This window comes from Microcaecilia unicolor, chromosome 6, assembly GCF_901765095.1.
Source record: "Microcaecilia unicolor chromosome 6, aMicUni1.1, whole genome shotgun sequence".
Lineage (NCBI taxonomy): Eukaryota > Metazoa > Chordata > Amphibia > Gymnophiona > Siphonopidae > Microcaecilia > Microcaecilia unicolor.
This window is the reverse complement of record NC_044036.1, coordinates 346,217,144-346,233,377: the sequence shown is the minus strand read 5'-3', so window position 1 is coordinate 346,233,377 and position 16,234 is coordinate 346,217,144. Positions and strand designations below refer to the sequence as shown.

General features: G+C 43.9%; 1 protein-coding gene across 1 annotated transcript in view; it reads left to right on the top strand.

The window, feature by feature from the left end:
* Positions 1 to 16,234, top strand: part of LOC115472589 (coiled-coil domain-containing protein 57-like) — a 119,782-nt gene that overhangs the window by 6,173 nt on the left and 97,375 nt on the right. Inside the window, exon 2 of the mRNA XM_030206883.1 lies at positions 8,987 to 9,394. Within this exon, the coding sequence (XP_030062743.1) occupies positions 8,994 to 9,394 (401 nt within the window). The 5' untranslated portion in view covers positions 8,987 to 8,993. The remainder of the gene's footprint in view (positions 1 to 8,986; positions 9,395 to 16,234) is intronic.

Here is a 16,234-nt window from a genome sequence, read left to right as displayed (position 1 = left end):
TGGAACAGTCGTGTGGCTGTCGGCTCCACTGGTCCTCTACGTCAGAACAGGAAGTAACAGAGGGGGGCAGGGAACCGTCAGAGCCGACAGCTGCGCAATGGCTCCGTACACCCCCTTGCAGCCTGCATCCAGGGTGGACCACTCCTATTGCCCCACCCTTGGTACACTAGGGTGAATATGATCTCAGGGTAGGAGTGGATAAGCAAGTCCTGTTACAGTATGTGCAGTCGGTGTTAGTCCATGCGTGTGCGACTAGCTTGTTAGTATAATACACGAGGGATAAATATGATCTCAGCTAGGGTAGGAGTGGATAAGCAAGTCTTGCTACACCATGTGCATCTGGTGTTAGTTCTTGTGTGATTAGCTAGTTAGTATAATAAGTGCATCTGGTACACAAGGTCTACAACAGATGATACACTTGTCTATACTCTGCTGATTCCTTCAGATGGCGGTTTTGAGTCTGCGTTTTGTCCACATTAGGTATTGAGAACAGAGTGTAGACAAGTATATTATCTGTTGTTGACCTTGTGCACCAGATGCACTTATTAGCTTTTTAAAGAGCCTGACTTGTGATCCCGGAAGCAGTTGGCTGCATCCATCGAAACATGGCCATGTTGGGTCCTCTGTACTGATGCTTTCAATAAAGGATACCTTTTACATTTATGTCCACGACTGGTCTTTATTGGTGTCTTTCTCTACTCTGATTGGATTGTTTATGGGCGAGATTCTGTAAATGGCGTCTAAAATCGAGACACGTCCAAATAATGCGCCTGAAGTTAGGCGTGGTGTATAGAATAGCGCATAGGACTGGGGAACGTGCCTACATTTAGGTGCTGCTATTTATGTCACAGAAAACCTGATGTAAATACCCACGCCTAAATGTAGACGCGTTCCCCCGAATTTTATAATAATAAACATAGTGTATTACAATAATCTAGTTGTGATGTTATCATGGTGTGAATCACTGTGACAAGACTTGCCTTGTTCAGGAGTGGAGAGAGGCATCGTAGTTGTTTGTTACATACTTCCCTGCCACATTTAGGCGCCCTTAGTTATGCCAGATGTATGGGTGGTGTAATTTACTTACTTAGACTTAGGTCTACCTGTGTCATTAGGTACATCAGGCAACAAGTTCTCGCCAAAGTTTTAATTTGACAGCAGTGCACTCTACACTGGTCTGACAGGATGTGGATAAAGATTAGCCGGTTGATATTGTGTATCTGGATTTCCAGAAGGCGTTTGACAAAGCACCTCATGAAAGACTCCAGAGGAAATAGGAGAGTCATGGGATAGGAGGTAGTGTTCTGTTGTGGACTAAAAACTGGTTAAAAGATAGAAAACAGAGAGTAAGGTTAAATGGTCAGTATTTTCAATGGAGAAGGGTAGTTAGTGGGGTTCCCCAGGAATCTGTGCTGGGACCGCTGCTGTTTAACATATTTATAAATGACCTACAGATGGGAGTAACTAGTGAAGTAATTGAATAACTTTGTGTCATCAGCAAATTTAAAGTCGTTAAATTGCAGGAGGATTGTGAAAAATTATAAGAGGACCTTACGAGACTGGGAGACTGGGCGTCTAAATGGCAGATGACGTTTAATGTGAGCAAGTGCAAAGTGATGCATGTGGGAAAGAGGAATCCGAATTATAGCTACGCCATGCAAGGTTCCACGTTAGGAGTCACAGACCAAGAAAGGGATCTAGGTGTCATCGTTGATGATATGTTGAAACCTTCTGCTCAGTGTGCTACTGCGGCTAAGAAAGCAAATAGAATGTTAGATATTATTAGGAAAAGAATGGAAAACAAAAATGAGGATGTTATAATGCCTTTGTATCGGTCCATGGTGCGACCGCACCTCGAATATTGTGTTCAATTCTGGTCGCCGCATCTCAAAAAAGATATAATTTTTATTTATTTATTTATGTATTTATTTGTTACATTTGTACCCCACATTTTCCCACCTATTTGCAGGCTCAGTGTGGCTTACATAGTACCTTAGAGGCTGTAGCCAATTCAGTTGGTAATAGATACAAAGTTATATTGTGATCAGATGAGGTAGATTTGGAATTACAAAAGTGCAGAGAAGGGCGATGAAAATGATAAAGGGGATGGGACGACTTCCTTATGAGGAAAGACTAAAGCGGCTAGGGCTCTTCAGTTTGGAGAAAAGGGGGCTGAGGGGAGTTATGATAGAGGTGTATAAAATAATGAGTGAAGTGGAACGGGTAGACATGAAGCGTCTACGCTTTCCAAAAATACTAGGACTAGGGGGCATGCAATGAAGCTACAAAGTAGTAAATTTAAAATGAATCGGAGAAACTTTTTTTTCTCAAAGTGTAATTAAACTCTGGAATTTGTTGCCAGAGAATGTGGTAAAGGCGGTTAGCTTAGCAGAGTTTAAAAAAGGTTTGGACGGCTTCCTAAAGGAAAAGTCCATAAACCATTATTAAATGGACTAGGGGAAAATCCACTATTTCTGGGATAAGCAGTATAAAATGTTATGTACTTTTTTTTGGATCTTACCAGGTATTTGTGACCTGGGTTGGCCACTGTTGGAAACAGGATGCTGGGCTTGATGGACCTTTGGTCTTTCCCAGTGTGGCAATACTTATGTACTTATGACTACAAAGAGTCTGCACGTGCTCTAATTGATTCAGAATACTGCAGCAAAGTTGTAAACGACGTGACCACATCACACCATTTTTGTAACTACTTCATTGGGTACCAGTGCAATACAGGGCTAAATTTTAAATCTCTCTCTGATCTTCAAGGCCCTTAAAGGAAATGGCCTAGAGTACTTGAAGAACAGGATCTCTCTCTAAACACCTCCAAAGTCACTAAGGTCCTTAACCACACCTTCTTCAAAGGACATCACACAATGTGATACCTTCCAGCGAGCTCTGCAGTACATAAGAGCATAAGAGTAACCATACTGGGTCAGACCAATGGTCCATCTAGCCCAGTATCCTGTTTTCCAAACAGTGGCTAAGCCTGATCACAAGTACCTGGCAGAAACCCGATTGGCAGCAACATTCCATGCTACCAATCCTGGGGCAAGCAGTGGCTTCCCAATGTCTGTCTCAATAGCAGACTATGGACTTTTCTTCCAGAAATCTGTCCAAACTTTTTTTAAACCCAGATACACAAACCGCTGTTACCACATCCTCCGGCAAAGAGTTCCAGAGCTTAACTATTCGTTGAGTGAAAAAATATTTCCTCCTATTTGTTTTAAAAGTATTTCCATGTAACTTCCTCGAGTGTCCCCTAGTCTTTGTGCTTTTGGAACGAGTAAAAAATTGATTTACTTCTACTCGTTCTACACCACTCAGGATTTTATAGCCCTCAATCTTATCTCCCCTCATCCGTCTCTTTTCCAAGCTGAAGATCCCTAACCTCTTTAGCCTTTTCTTATACGAGAGGAGTTCCATCCTCTTTATCATTTTGGTTCCTCTTCTTTGAACCTTTTCTAATTCTGCTATATCTCCTACAATTCGAAATGTCCAGTGCGTTCGACATGGTGAACCATAACATACTACTAAACATCCTAGAATACTTTGGGATTGGTGGAAGTGTACTTAACTGGATCAAGGGCTTTCTAATGACTAGAACATATCAAGTGAAATCAAAATCGACCATATCACTACCATGGAAAGCAGACTGCGGAGTACCTCAAGGTTCATCACTATCGCCGCTCCTTTTCAACCTAATGATGACCCCACTAGCCAAGTCCCTATCCAATCATGGCCTTAACCCTTTCGTATACGCTGACGACGTCACACTGTACATTCCTTATAAAAATGATCTAACAGAAATCGCCAAAGAAATCAAACTCAGCTTGAACATCATGAACTCATGGGTGAACGCATTCCAACTAAAACTGAACACAGAAAAAACACACTGTCTCATCCTCTCATCCCAATATAACACAATCAAACCCACCAACGTAACCACCCCAGACTACACCCTCCCTATCTCAGACAGCCTGAAAATTCTCGGAGTTACAATTGACCAAAATCTTACACTGGAGAGCCAAGTGAAAGCTACAACAAAGAAAATGTTTCACTCAACGTGGACGCTCAAACGAGTGAAACCTTTTTTCCCGAGGGAAATATTTCGCAACTTGGTACAATCCATGGTACTAAGCCATCTAGACTACTGTAATGGAATCTATGCAGGATGTAAAGAACAAATCATTAAGAAACTCCAAACTGCTCAAAACACAGCAGCCAGGCTTATATTTGGAAAAACAAGATTCGAAAGCGCCAAACCTCTACGAGAAAAACTACACTGGCTCCCAATCAAAGAACGTATTGCGTTCAAAATCTGCACCCTGATTCATAAAATCATCTATGGCAATGCCCCGGGATACATGATCTCATAGACCTACCAACCAGAAACACAACTAGATCAACACAAACATACCTAAATCTCCATCACCCAAGCTGCAAAGGACTTAAATACAAATCAACCTACGCATCCAGCTTCTCATACATAAGCACGCAATTATGGAACGCATTACCAATTGCCGTGAAAACAACATACGATCACCTAAACTTCTGGAAACTCCTAAAGACTAACCTGTTCGAAAAGGCATATCCCAATGATCCAACCTAAATGCCTCATCCCCGCAACACAACAATATAAAAGCTCGTACTGGACATAACCCAACTCTCCCTCCTTCTTAAGCCCAATATGTCTATCACCACTGTCATAACCTCACTTTGTATTTGTTTCATACCGGTATTGGCGGTCGCCTCTATTGTACTATGAGCCTGCAAATAGGTCGGAAAATGTGGGATACAAATGTAATAAATAAATAAACACGCATATGTGTGACTATCAGGCATATTTTCAAAGCACTTAGCCTTCCAAAGTTCCATAGAAACCTATGGAACTTTGGAAGGCTAAGTGCTTTGAAAATATGCCTCTATGTATCACATTCTGCTCCAGACCTGCCTCTGGGATGCCTGTCCTAAACATGCATATGTGTGACTGTCAGGCTTATTTTCAAAAGAGAAGGGTGCTCATCTTTCAACACAAATCGGGAGATGGGCGTCCTTCTCTCAAATCGGCATAATTGAAAGCCGATTTTGGGCATCCCCCACTGTTTCCCGTCGCGGGGATGACCAGAGTTCCCGGGGGCGTCGGAGGTGTAGTGAAGGCGAGACTGGGGCGTGCCTAACAGATGGGCATCCTCTAGCGATACTAGCGATAATGGAAAAAAGAAGGGTGTCCCTTACGAGCACTTAGCCAACTTTACTTGGTCCATTTTTTGTTACGACCAAGCCTCAAAAAGGTGCCAGAACTGACCAGATGACCACCGAAGGGAATTGGGGATGACCTCCCTTGACTCCCCCAGTGGTGACTAACCCTCTCCCACCCTGAAAAAAACTTTAAAAACTTTTTTTGCTAGCCTCAAATATCATACTCAGGTCCATTGCAGCAGTATGCAGGTCCCTGAGGGGGGGGGGAGGGGGGGGTGGGGGGGGTGGGTGGGAGATGTGTGTGTGTCAGTGGAGGCATAGGCTGCCCCCCCCACAGGGACGGCCAAATTTCAAGGGAGTGGAGTGGAGGAGTGGCCTAGTGGTTAGAGCAATGGTCTTGCAATCCAGAGGTGGCCGGTTGAAATCCCAATGCTGCTACTTGTGATCCAAAATCCAAATAAATAAATAAAAGGGGCTGTCAGAGTCATAGCAAAGGCATGGATGTCCTTCTCACAGGAACAGCCACATTTTGGACGTCCTCAACTGCCCGTCGCAGGGACGAAGGCATAGCGAAGGCGCCTAACACTTAGATGTCCTTCACCCATACTAAAAAAAAAAGACGTCCCTGATGAGCACTTGGACGTTTTCACCTGGACTTGTGTTTTTTTAAGGTTGTAGACAGCAATTTATTTAAGGTTGTGGATGGCTCTTATACACGCAGCTTGTCTGCGTGTATGAAGCCATCTTTGGCATGCGCTTGGCTGCTCTGCACTGGCTTCCCCTCCTTAGGAAGGAAATTGTGTGCAAATGAGCTAACAGCTAGCTGCTAATTTGCATGCTATTTCCTTCATGTATGCCCGTTCCTTTCCGAAACCCTAAGGGATCGGTAAGGGAAGGGCTTTTTCCGTTCAGTTAGTGCATCCGTTAGTCCACTGCAGTGCCCCTTAGGGTTCCCGGTTGGTGTCCTGGCATGTCAGGAGGACCAGTGCACTATGAATGCTGGCTCCTCCCACGACCAAATGAGTTGGATTTGGTCGTTTTTGAGATGGGCGTCCTCAGTTTCCATTATCGCCGAAAACCGGGGACAACCATCTCTAAGGTCGACCATATCAACATTTATGTCGACCATCTCTAAGGTCGACCTAAATGTTGAGATTTGGGCATCCCCGATCGTATTTTGAGAATTGCCATAAAGATGTAAATGGAGATAAACATTTTGGTTTGGATCTGATGAAATTAAGGTTTTGATACTATGACAAGGCAGTGAGAAAAGCTAATGAAATGCTGGGATGCAAAATGAACATAGTGTTTCTCTGGCAAATGACAACTTTTGAATATTTAGGAGATCTAAAACATTTTCTTTCTTTTTCAAAGTACATAAGTAATGCCACACTGGGAAAAGACCAAGGGTCCATTGAGCCCAGCATCCTGTCCACGACAGCGGCCAATCCAGGCCAAGGGCACCTGGCAAGCTTCCCAAACGTACAAACATTCTATACATGTTATTCCTGGAATTGTGGATTTTTCCCAAGTCCATTTAGTAGTGGTTTATGGACATGTCCTTTAGGAAACAGTCTAACCCCTTTTAAAACTCTGTCAAGCTAACTGCCTTCACCACGTTCTCCGGCAACGAATTCCAGAGTTTAATTATGCGTTGGGTGAAGAAACATTTTCTCCGATTTGTTTTAAATTTACTACACTGTAGTTTCATCGCATGCCCCCTAGTCCTAGTATTTTTGGAAAGCAAGAACAGACGCTTCACATCCACATCCACCTGTTCCACTCCACTCATTATTTTATATACCTCTATTATGTCTCCCCTCAGCCGTCTCTTCTCCAAGCTCCTTAGTCTTTCTTCATAGGGAAGTCGTCCCATCCCCACTTTCATTTTAGTCGCCCTTTGCTGCACCTTTTCCAATTCTGCTATATCTTTCTTGAGATGTGGCGACCAGAATTGAACACAATACTCAAATTGCGGTCGCACCATGGAGCGATATAACGGCATTATGACATCCTCACACCTGTTTCCCATACCTTTCCTAATAATACCCAACATTCTATTCGCTTTCGTAGCCGCAGCAGCACACTGAGCAGAAGGTTTCAGTGTATTATCGACGACGACACCCAGATCCCTTTCTTGGTCCGTAACTCCTAACGTGGAACCTTGCATGACGTAGCTATAATTCGGGCTCTTTTTTCCCACATGCATCACCTTGCACTTGTTCACAATAAACGTTATCTGCCATTTAGCCGCCCAGTCTCCCAGTGTCGTAAGGTCCTCTTGTAATTTTTCATAATCCTGTCGCGAGTTAATGACTTTGAATAACTTTATGTCATCAGCAAATTGAATTACCTTGCTAGTTACTCCCATCTCTAAATCATTTATAAGTATATTAAAAAGCAGCGGTCCTAACACAGACCCCTGAGGAACCCCACTAACTACCCTTCTCCATTGTGAATACTGCCCATTTAACCCCACTCTCTGTTTCCTATCCTTCAACCAGTTTTTAATCCACAATAGGACATTTTCTCCTATCCCATGACCCTCCAATTTCCTCTGTAGCCTTTCATGAGGTACCTTGTCAAACGCCTTTTGAAAATCCAGATACACAATATCAAGCGGCTCCCCTTTGTCCACATGTTTGTTTACTCCTTCAAAGAAATGAAGTAAATTGGTCAGGCAAGATTTCCCCACACAAAAGCCGTGCTGACTTGGTCTCAGTAATCCATGTCCTTGGATGTGCTCTGTAATTTTGTTGTTAATAATAGCCTCTACCATTTTCTCTGGCACCGACATCAGACTCACCGGTCTATAATTTCCCGGATCTCCCCTGGAACCTTTTTTAAAAAATTGGCGTTACATTTCTTACTAGACTAGTTGCAAATGGAGACAGAAAACAAAAGTATATCATCAGCCTTATAAACTGTCTCAGTAGAAGGGTTTTCCAGTAATTCTGTGTGAGGAATGGGGCCCTTGATGGAAGTAATTCAAAGGACAGAGGATTGGTGCAGTCTGGTTAGCACTCACCTATGTTCCAGTCTCTGGAACCCTTGGCCACTCAGTTCCCACTTTTCTCCTCCTCTTGAGCTCCTCCATGGGATCATTTGAGTTCTCCACATATGTGGATTCTCTTAGGAAGCTTTTGTATGCCAATTACTGAGGATCAGGGTAGGAGAACCACTGCAGATTTCAAGGTCCACTAGTCATGGAATACCCATAACAGTTTTCTCTTAAGAGAAAAGGCCAAACAAATTCAGAGCTCTTCAGCTAAGAGAAGCAATGGCTGAGAGGTGATGTGACAGAAATGTATAAAATCATAAGCGGTGTGGAATAGGTAAATAGGTAAAAATTATTTCTTTAAACTGTACAAGGTCTAGGAGACACACCATGAGGTGAACAGGTAGCAGATTTAAAACAAATTAGAAATAGTATTTTCTCAATAAACAGGCTATGGCATTTGTTAGAAATCAAGACCTATAACAGCTGGATTAAAAAAATAAAAGAGGGGGGCAGATTCCTAGAGGAGAAGTCCATTAACAGGTATTAGCCAATTATATCTTAAATTGCTATTATTCATCCTTGGGAAGGAGCTGTGATAAATGCATCTGTTCTTTGGGATCTGCCAGATATCTCAAGAGACTTGGGTTGACAAGTGCTGGAGGCAGTCTGCTGGGCTTGACGGACCTGTGGTTTGACCATTATGACACATCTTATGCTCTTATTCAAGTTCTATGATCCAAGGCCCATACATCTGCCCTGATTCTTTTGACTTTTTCTATGTAGCCTTCTGATGCTGCAGCAAGAGAAAAACCTGGGGGAGCTTCTTGCAAGTAAAGCTCAAGAATGGAAAGAATTGCAAGATTGCCAGACCCAGTTACTAGAGTCAACACTGCAAGACACCACGAAACAACTTCAGGAACAACAAGACAAGTTCAAGAGGCTGAAGGAAGATTTCATGCACAATCTGCAGGTCCTGGAGGAGAGAGAGCAACAGTTAAAGCAATATGATGCTATAATTAATAAGTTAAAAGTGACTGAGAGTGCAAAACAGGTAGAAGTCAGCAGTCTTCGGATACAAGCTGAGAAACTTCAACAAGTTATTTTGAACGAATCCAGAATGCGTGAAGAACTTCAGTATCAGTATCAACAAAGATTGAGAGAGCACAAGATAGAGCTGGAGAAACTACACAGGTAGGTAATGTTTCTCTTTATTTGGGATGTAAAAGGTAAGGGATCCTCTTTTGTTTGTTTGTTTGTTCTTGGTCTGTTTCAGACAATGCAAGCCAGAAATGTTTTACTCTTTTTCAGGATAAAACAATAGGAGGATGTACTTTTCTGTCATTTTTTTTCTTTAGCCCAGCAGTGTTTCTTTTGTCCTTCAGACTTCTAGTTCACTTAGAAGCTGCTAGTTCTTGTACTGGGTTATGGTACCATGAGCCTTCATTTATGTCTCTTTCTATGTTTGACACCCAGCCATTGCAGCAAGGGCTGGAGACCTTAGCTCCTTCCACAACCTGGTGCAGATGAAATCTGAATCTGGACAGTGTGTTATTGTAGTTAATCAATGGATATGTCTCCTCTTAATCAGAGGAGGCTGGGATTGGTACCTCCCCCCCCCCCCCTATTTATATTCCATTCTAACTTTGTCCATTCATTGTAGCAGTGATCAGGTGGGAGCCATGCATTAGTGCTCTTTCTCGAAACCTGTAATCATGGTGTAGCAAATCAAGGGTTCGGATATTGCTTTAAAGATTGTTTATTCACACATCAATAGGCACACACATATTACATAACACTCTTATGCAGTATACATACATCACCACAGGATTGTAGCCTTCATCTGAGCCGTAACAGCAATCGGGGAAGCACCGATGACCGCCCAGAGATTCTGCGGGACAGTTCCACACTGGATAGGCACACACATATTACATAACACTCTTATGCAGTATACATACATCACCACAGGATAAACAATCTTTAAAGCAATATCCGAACCCTTGATTTGCTACACATGGTTTCTAAATTGCAGGAAGTAGGTGTTGCTACTGGGACTCCCAGTTCTGAATTCAGATTCAGGTGGTCTGGGGAGTGGAAGACTAAATTGGGGAAGACACCCAGTGTTCTGCATGCATTATCCAGACAATTAAACCAGCAGTCTTCCAGTACCCACAAAGAAGACTCTGTTTTCATGAAATTCAGCTGTTTATTGCCAAAATAAATACAGTTACTTCTGTAGGCAGAAACCAAAACAAAGTATTTCTGCCACAGGGCAAGAGTCTTTGTACTGGATATTCACAATTGCCGAAAAGCTGATGATATTGTAGAGGTGGATATGGAATGTCTGTAGAATGAATTGATTTATTGCAGAGAATGGTGCTTGAGAGGAGATGTTTGAAAAGAGGTTGGAATTGAGAGGGTCCGGGAATTCTTTGGTAAAAAGAGAACCTGCTAGAAGGCAAGGAAAGGGACCAGTGGGGTTAGTGCCTGAGTCTAAGGCATGGTGTATGTCACTTAAAGGCAGCACTTGCCAATATTCAGTTCATGTTGGAAGAAGGTCACATGCATGTTAATTTTTTTCCATTTAATTCAGTCAGTACATCAGTGTTTGGAGGGAGACGGTCGCATGCAGAAGCTGACCTATCAGAACACAGATTATAAGGATAATCAGGAAGTGACAGTGGCATTGAACATGAATTTGAATTACAGTATAAAGATGCACACATGACTACACTCCCCACCTGGTATTGGTAGATACCACTACTATTATTATCATTCTCCTTAGGTGATGTTGTTGACTGAGCCTGGTGTGCTGGAGTACTCCTTCAGCTCATAGAAGTCTCCCCCTGCCCCTCCATTCTTTAACGTCTGCAGAAGTGTGTAGTACTACCTTTGAGCCTTTCCAGTTTCTTCTCAGGAATATTTATTTTTTTCTCCCACATGTTTGTTCTCTAATTCTAATGGTGACTACTGACATTTTATTTGTTTTTGTGCATCTTCAGATTATGTTATTGCCCACAGTGCCTCAGGCTGCTTCTCCCCCCCCCCCCCCCCCCCCAAGGGCTCTCACAAAAAGGAAAATAGTAGATGACGGCAGAAAAAGACCTGCACGGTACACCCAGTCTGCCCAACAAGATAAACTAATGTGTCATTTTTTGTGTATACCTTACCTTGATTTGTACCTGTCTTTTTTCAGGGCACAGACCGTATAAGTCTGCCCAGCACTATCCCCGCCTCCCAACCACCAGCCCCGCCTCCCACCACTGGCTCTGGCACAGACTGTATAAGTCTGCCCAGCACTATCCCCGCCTCCCAACCACCAGCCCCGCCTCCCACCACTGGCTCTGGCACAGACTGTATAAGTCTGCCCAGCACTATCCCCGCCTCCCAACCACCAGCCCCGCCTCCCACCACTGGCTCTGGCACAGACTGTATAAGTCTGCCCAGCACTATCCCCACCTCCCAACCACCAGCCTTGCCTCCCACCGCCGGCTAAACAGAGGCTTGCTATCTTGTTCCCAGTGACTGGGAGCTCTGGACTGCAAGTCCCACAGCACTGGGAATGTCACTCCAATAAACCAGCAATGCCTAAGTAAAAAAACTAAACATTCCTCTCAAGTCAGGCAGCAATCCTGATAAAGAGAAAGAGGGTAGCCAGTCAGCACTACATAAGGACAGTAGCACCACTGCAAAAACCCATAAATCTATCGTCAAGTTTGAGGGGATGAAGAGAGCCCCCGTGGTCTGCATCAGCCTTGATCTCTCCCATTCCCTGGTTGACCCAGCTTTAAGCTGATCCCTTGCCCCACTAGATATTAAAATAAATTCTCTGGTATCTAGTAGCACCCGCCCACCCCCTAACATGACTTCCTATCGCACCAATTCAAAAATAAAATCCCTGGTATCTAGTGTCCCCTCTCTCCCATCCCCTAATCTGACCTCTTTCCCCTTACAAAAATATCTAGTGTCTAGTAGCCACCCCTCTTCTCCCTAGAACCTGACCTGCTTTCCCCCAACTTAATAAAATATCCTGCTGTCTAGTGGCACCACCCCCTGACTCCCTTGGTTCCCCCAGACCCTGTTCCTTAATGAGGCAGGAACGATGCCATCTTTGAAAATGTTAAGGTTTGACCCAGCCCAGTACATCCTGAGATGCATTGAGCAAGATTGGTCTCCCATATAAAGAAAATGTTCCCTTATTTGGTAGGCATACGAAAAAAAATTCCCTTATATCAACAACAAACAACAACTACAATCATTTCTAAAGCGCTACTAGGGTTACGCAGCGCTGTACAATTCAAACATAGAAGGACAGTCCCTGAGACTGCCTGAGACCACTTGGTATAGTAAGGTAGGGCTGGTAGGTGGTTGAGTGGTTGGTGGGGGTGCTTTCTTGTGCTATTTGGACTTTGTTCTGTGCTTTGTACCCTCTCTTTACTGCGTTGTGAATATCTGACAAGACAGGCCTTTGATGTTCATCATGCATTTCCATCTTAGGAGTTACAGTGCGGCATCTTTCCTGACCCAGGGTCTCCAACCTTGAATCTGCTGTCTAAGACCATTTAGCAGATGTCCCTTGTCATGGAAATAATGTGTTTGATGACAAATCGATGAAGTGGCCCACCTAATTAAAACACATAGAGATACTGTTAAAACTCTATCCAGGCCACAAAGTCCTGTTGCCTCCTCTTCTAGAAGATTTGCAGGAGGATTTTCATGCTCCAATTACTATTCTTCTAAGTGTCATTACACTTCCACTCCTCCTCCACCTCAAAGGACTACACCCCAATGCTCATGTCTGTGGCAGCAGAGGAGTCTAAGATCACAGACTCCTCCTCAGTCTAAACAGCAACACAGTTTTTGACTCCTTCCTAGAGAGCATTGCCACCATCCAGTTGTTCGTTCCAAGCGACCTACCGGTACTACTACTATTTAACATTTCTAGAGCGCTACAAAGTGTATGCAGTGCTGTACAAACACAGAAGAAAGACAGTCCCTGCTCAAAGAGCTTACAATCTAATAGACAAAAAGTAAAGCATTTAAATTTAAAATATTTAAGCAGTCAAGTACAAGAGAACAGTCACAGAAGGACTGAAGATGTTGAAGGGTGGTCAGTGTGATCAGGTGTAACTCTGGTTGGAGTAGTGGGAGAAGGTGATAGAAGAATAGAAATAGGTGTACTTGGGTGAGGTAAAAGTAATGATTGGGTTGATAGGGAGGTTATATAAGACATATCACTCTACGGGTGGGTGGGTAGAGGGGTAGGTTGGGTGGGACTAAGTCTAAAGCAGGAGAAGATATTCTCTGCAGCCTGTCTGTGAGATGGAAAATGTTGGGTGAAGAAAATTTTTCTCCGATTTGTTTTAAATTTACTGCGTAGTAAATTTAAAACAAATTGGAGAAAATGTTTCTTCACCCAACGCGTAATTAAACTCTGGAATTCGTTGCCGGAGAACGTGGTGAAGGCGGTTAGCTTGGCAGAGTTTAAAAAGGGGTTAGACGGATTCCTAAAGGACAAGTCCATAAACAGCTACTAAATGGACTTGGGAAAAATCCACAATCCCGGGAATAACATGTAAAGAATGTTTGTACGTTTGGGAAGCTTGCCAGGTGCCCTTGGCCTGGATTGGCCGCTGTCGTGGACAGGATGTTACAAAACGGATTCTTCCCAAAGGATAAAGGAAATATCTTACTCACCCCGATACCCAAAGATGCAAAGAAAAGCACAAACGATCTGACCAACTATCGTCCAGTAGCATCCATTCCTCTAATAACTAAATTAACGGAAGGACTAGTCAGGGCCGTGCCAAGGGTCTCTGGCGCCCCCCTGCAGACTATCAGTTGGCGCCCCCCCCCCCCCCCCCCCCCGGTGAAAATGATCGCTCACCACTTACCACACTGACAGGAATTGTCAGCAATATTCTTAGAAACAAATTGCTATACATTGCAAAATAAGATAGCAGATGTAAATTCTCAAAGTGGACATATTCCAAACGCTAAAATGAAAATAAAATGATTTTTTTCTACCTTTGTTGTCTGGTAACTTTCTTTTTCTGATCATGCTGGCCCAGTATCTGATTCTGTGGCTATCTGTCCTCTTAACTCCGTTTCCAGGGCTTCCTTTTCATTTATTTCTTTCCTTTCCTCCTTTCTTCTTCATTTCTGGCCCTCAGCTTCTGCCTATTTTCTTCATCCATGTGCAATTTTTCTCCTCTTTTCCTTTTCCCTCATTTCATCTCCTTCATCTCTCTTCCCTCCCCTTTATGTCCAGCAGTTTCTCCTCTCTCCCTGAGCCCTGCCCTGCAATCCATATCCATCCATGCCCATCTGTCCCCTGCCCCCTCCATTCATCCCTATCCAGGAATTCCCTTCTCTCCCTGAGCCCTACCCTCCCATCAATCCATGCCCATCTGTCCCTTGCCCCCTCCATTCATCTCTGACCCTATCCAGCAATTTCCCTCTCTCCCTGAGCCCTGCCCTCCCAATCCATGCCCATCCATGCTCCTCTGTCCCCTGCCCCCTCCATTCACCCTATCCAGCAATTCCCCTCTCTCCCTGAGCCCTACCCTCCCATCAATCCATGCCCATCTGTCCCTTGCCCCCTCCATTCATCCCTGACCCTATCCAGCAATTCCTCTCTCTCCCTTCCATGAACCCTGCCCTTGCATGCTCCTCTCTCTCCCCTGCTCTCCGGCAACTATTCCCTTTCTTTTTTTTTTTTTCTTTTAATTTTACCTCCGTGACCACCCGTGAGCAGTGAATAAGTAGTACTCCATACCTTTAAACTGCAGGCGTGCTGTAGTGTATTGTCTGGAGCATACTAAACCACATAGGAAGTCCTACTAGCCTTTTGTATTCTACACTAACAGATTAGGGATTCCCATCACCAAATGTACTGTCTCTACTTGGCTGACAGTATCTCCTACACGTATGGTCAGGCTGGGCTGACTCTTATTGGCTATGTCGCTGCTCACGATGTAAGAGCCATGGTACTTCAGTAGACCATTTTTGCCCTGCTTCCATTGAAGAAATTTGCAAGGTGGCAACGTGATCTTCTATCTCACCTTCACTGCTCACTACTGCCTGAAGCAGTATTCTAGGCGGGATAGTCGGTTTGGACAAGCAGAATCTTTTTACTAATTAAAAGCTCACTGTCTACTTAGTTGCCAAAACACATTTATATTGTGAGCCTGGTAGCTGGTGAGTCCCACATGAGAATATTATTCCTGCTTGTCCTTGGAGAAAGCTAAGTTAGTTACTTGTAGCAGATGTTGTGTGACTATAGCAGGCACATATTCTCACATCCCTCCAGCCTTTGTCGTTTTCTTAGCTTTAGTACTGTACTGCTGGTCCTGCGCTCGAGTGTCCGGGGGGGGGGGGGGGGAAGCACCCGCGCATGCACGATGGGGGCAGTGCCTCAGAATTTTAAAGTGACAGTGCACTTGCCAGTGTCCGCACTGGGCTCCGTGGATGGCATTACCCACATGTGAGAATATCTGCCTGCTGTCCTTGGAGAAAACCTGCTACAGGTAAGTAACTCAGCTTTATTTGCCTGTTTGTTACCATTATCATGAACTGCAATGCTGACAATGTATTTGCTCGAATGACAGTATAACAAAAGCCCAAATCAATACATAAACGAGCAATGTAATGTAGGGAGTGATTTTAAACATGGCTTAATCATCTAGAACACGATTGTATGCACTCAAGTAGACATTTATATGTGCATAAAAAGAGACACTGGGGGCCCAGTATTCAGCTGGTGGCATTCAGCATTTTTCTGACCTCTACCAGCATTAAACCTGGAAATTCAGTGCCAGGCCATAAATTTCTGGGTTTGTGGAGCTGGCTAACACATAGCCGGTTAAGGGTGATATTCAGCACTTAACCAGCTATGGGGCATTGCATAAAGGTATGACTGACTTTTATGTTCTGTTTATGTGGTTAATCTGTCCAGTGAAGTTCTGAATATCAGCACTTAAGCTGCCAAATGCTGACTCCGCCCTGGAACACCTCCACCAAAGAAGCCAGTTT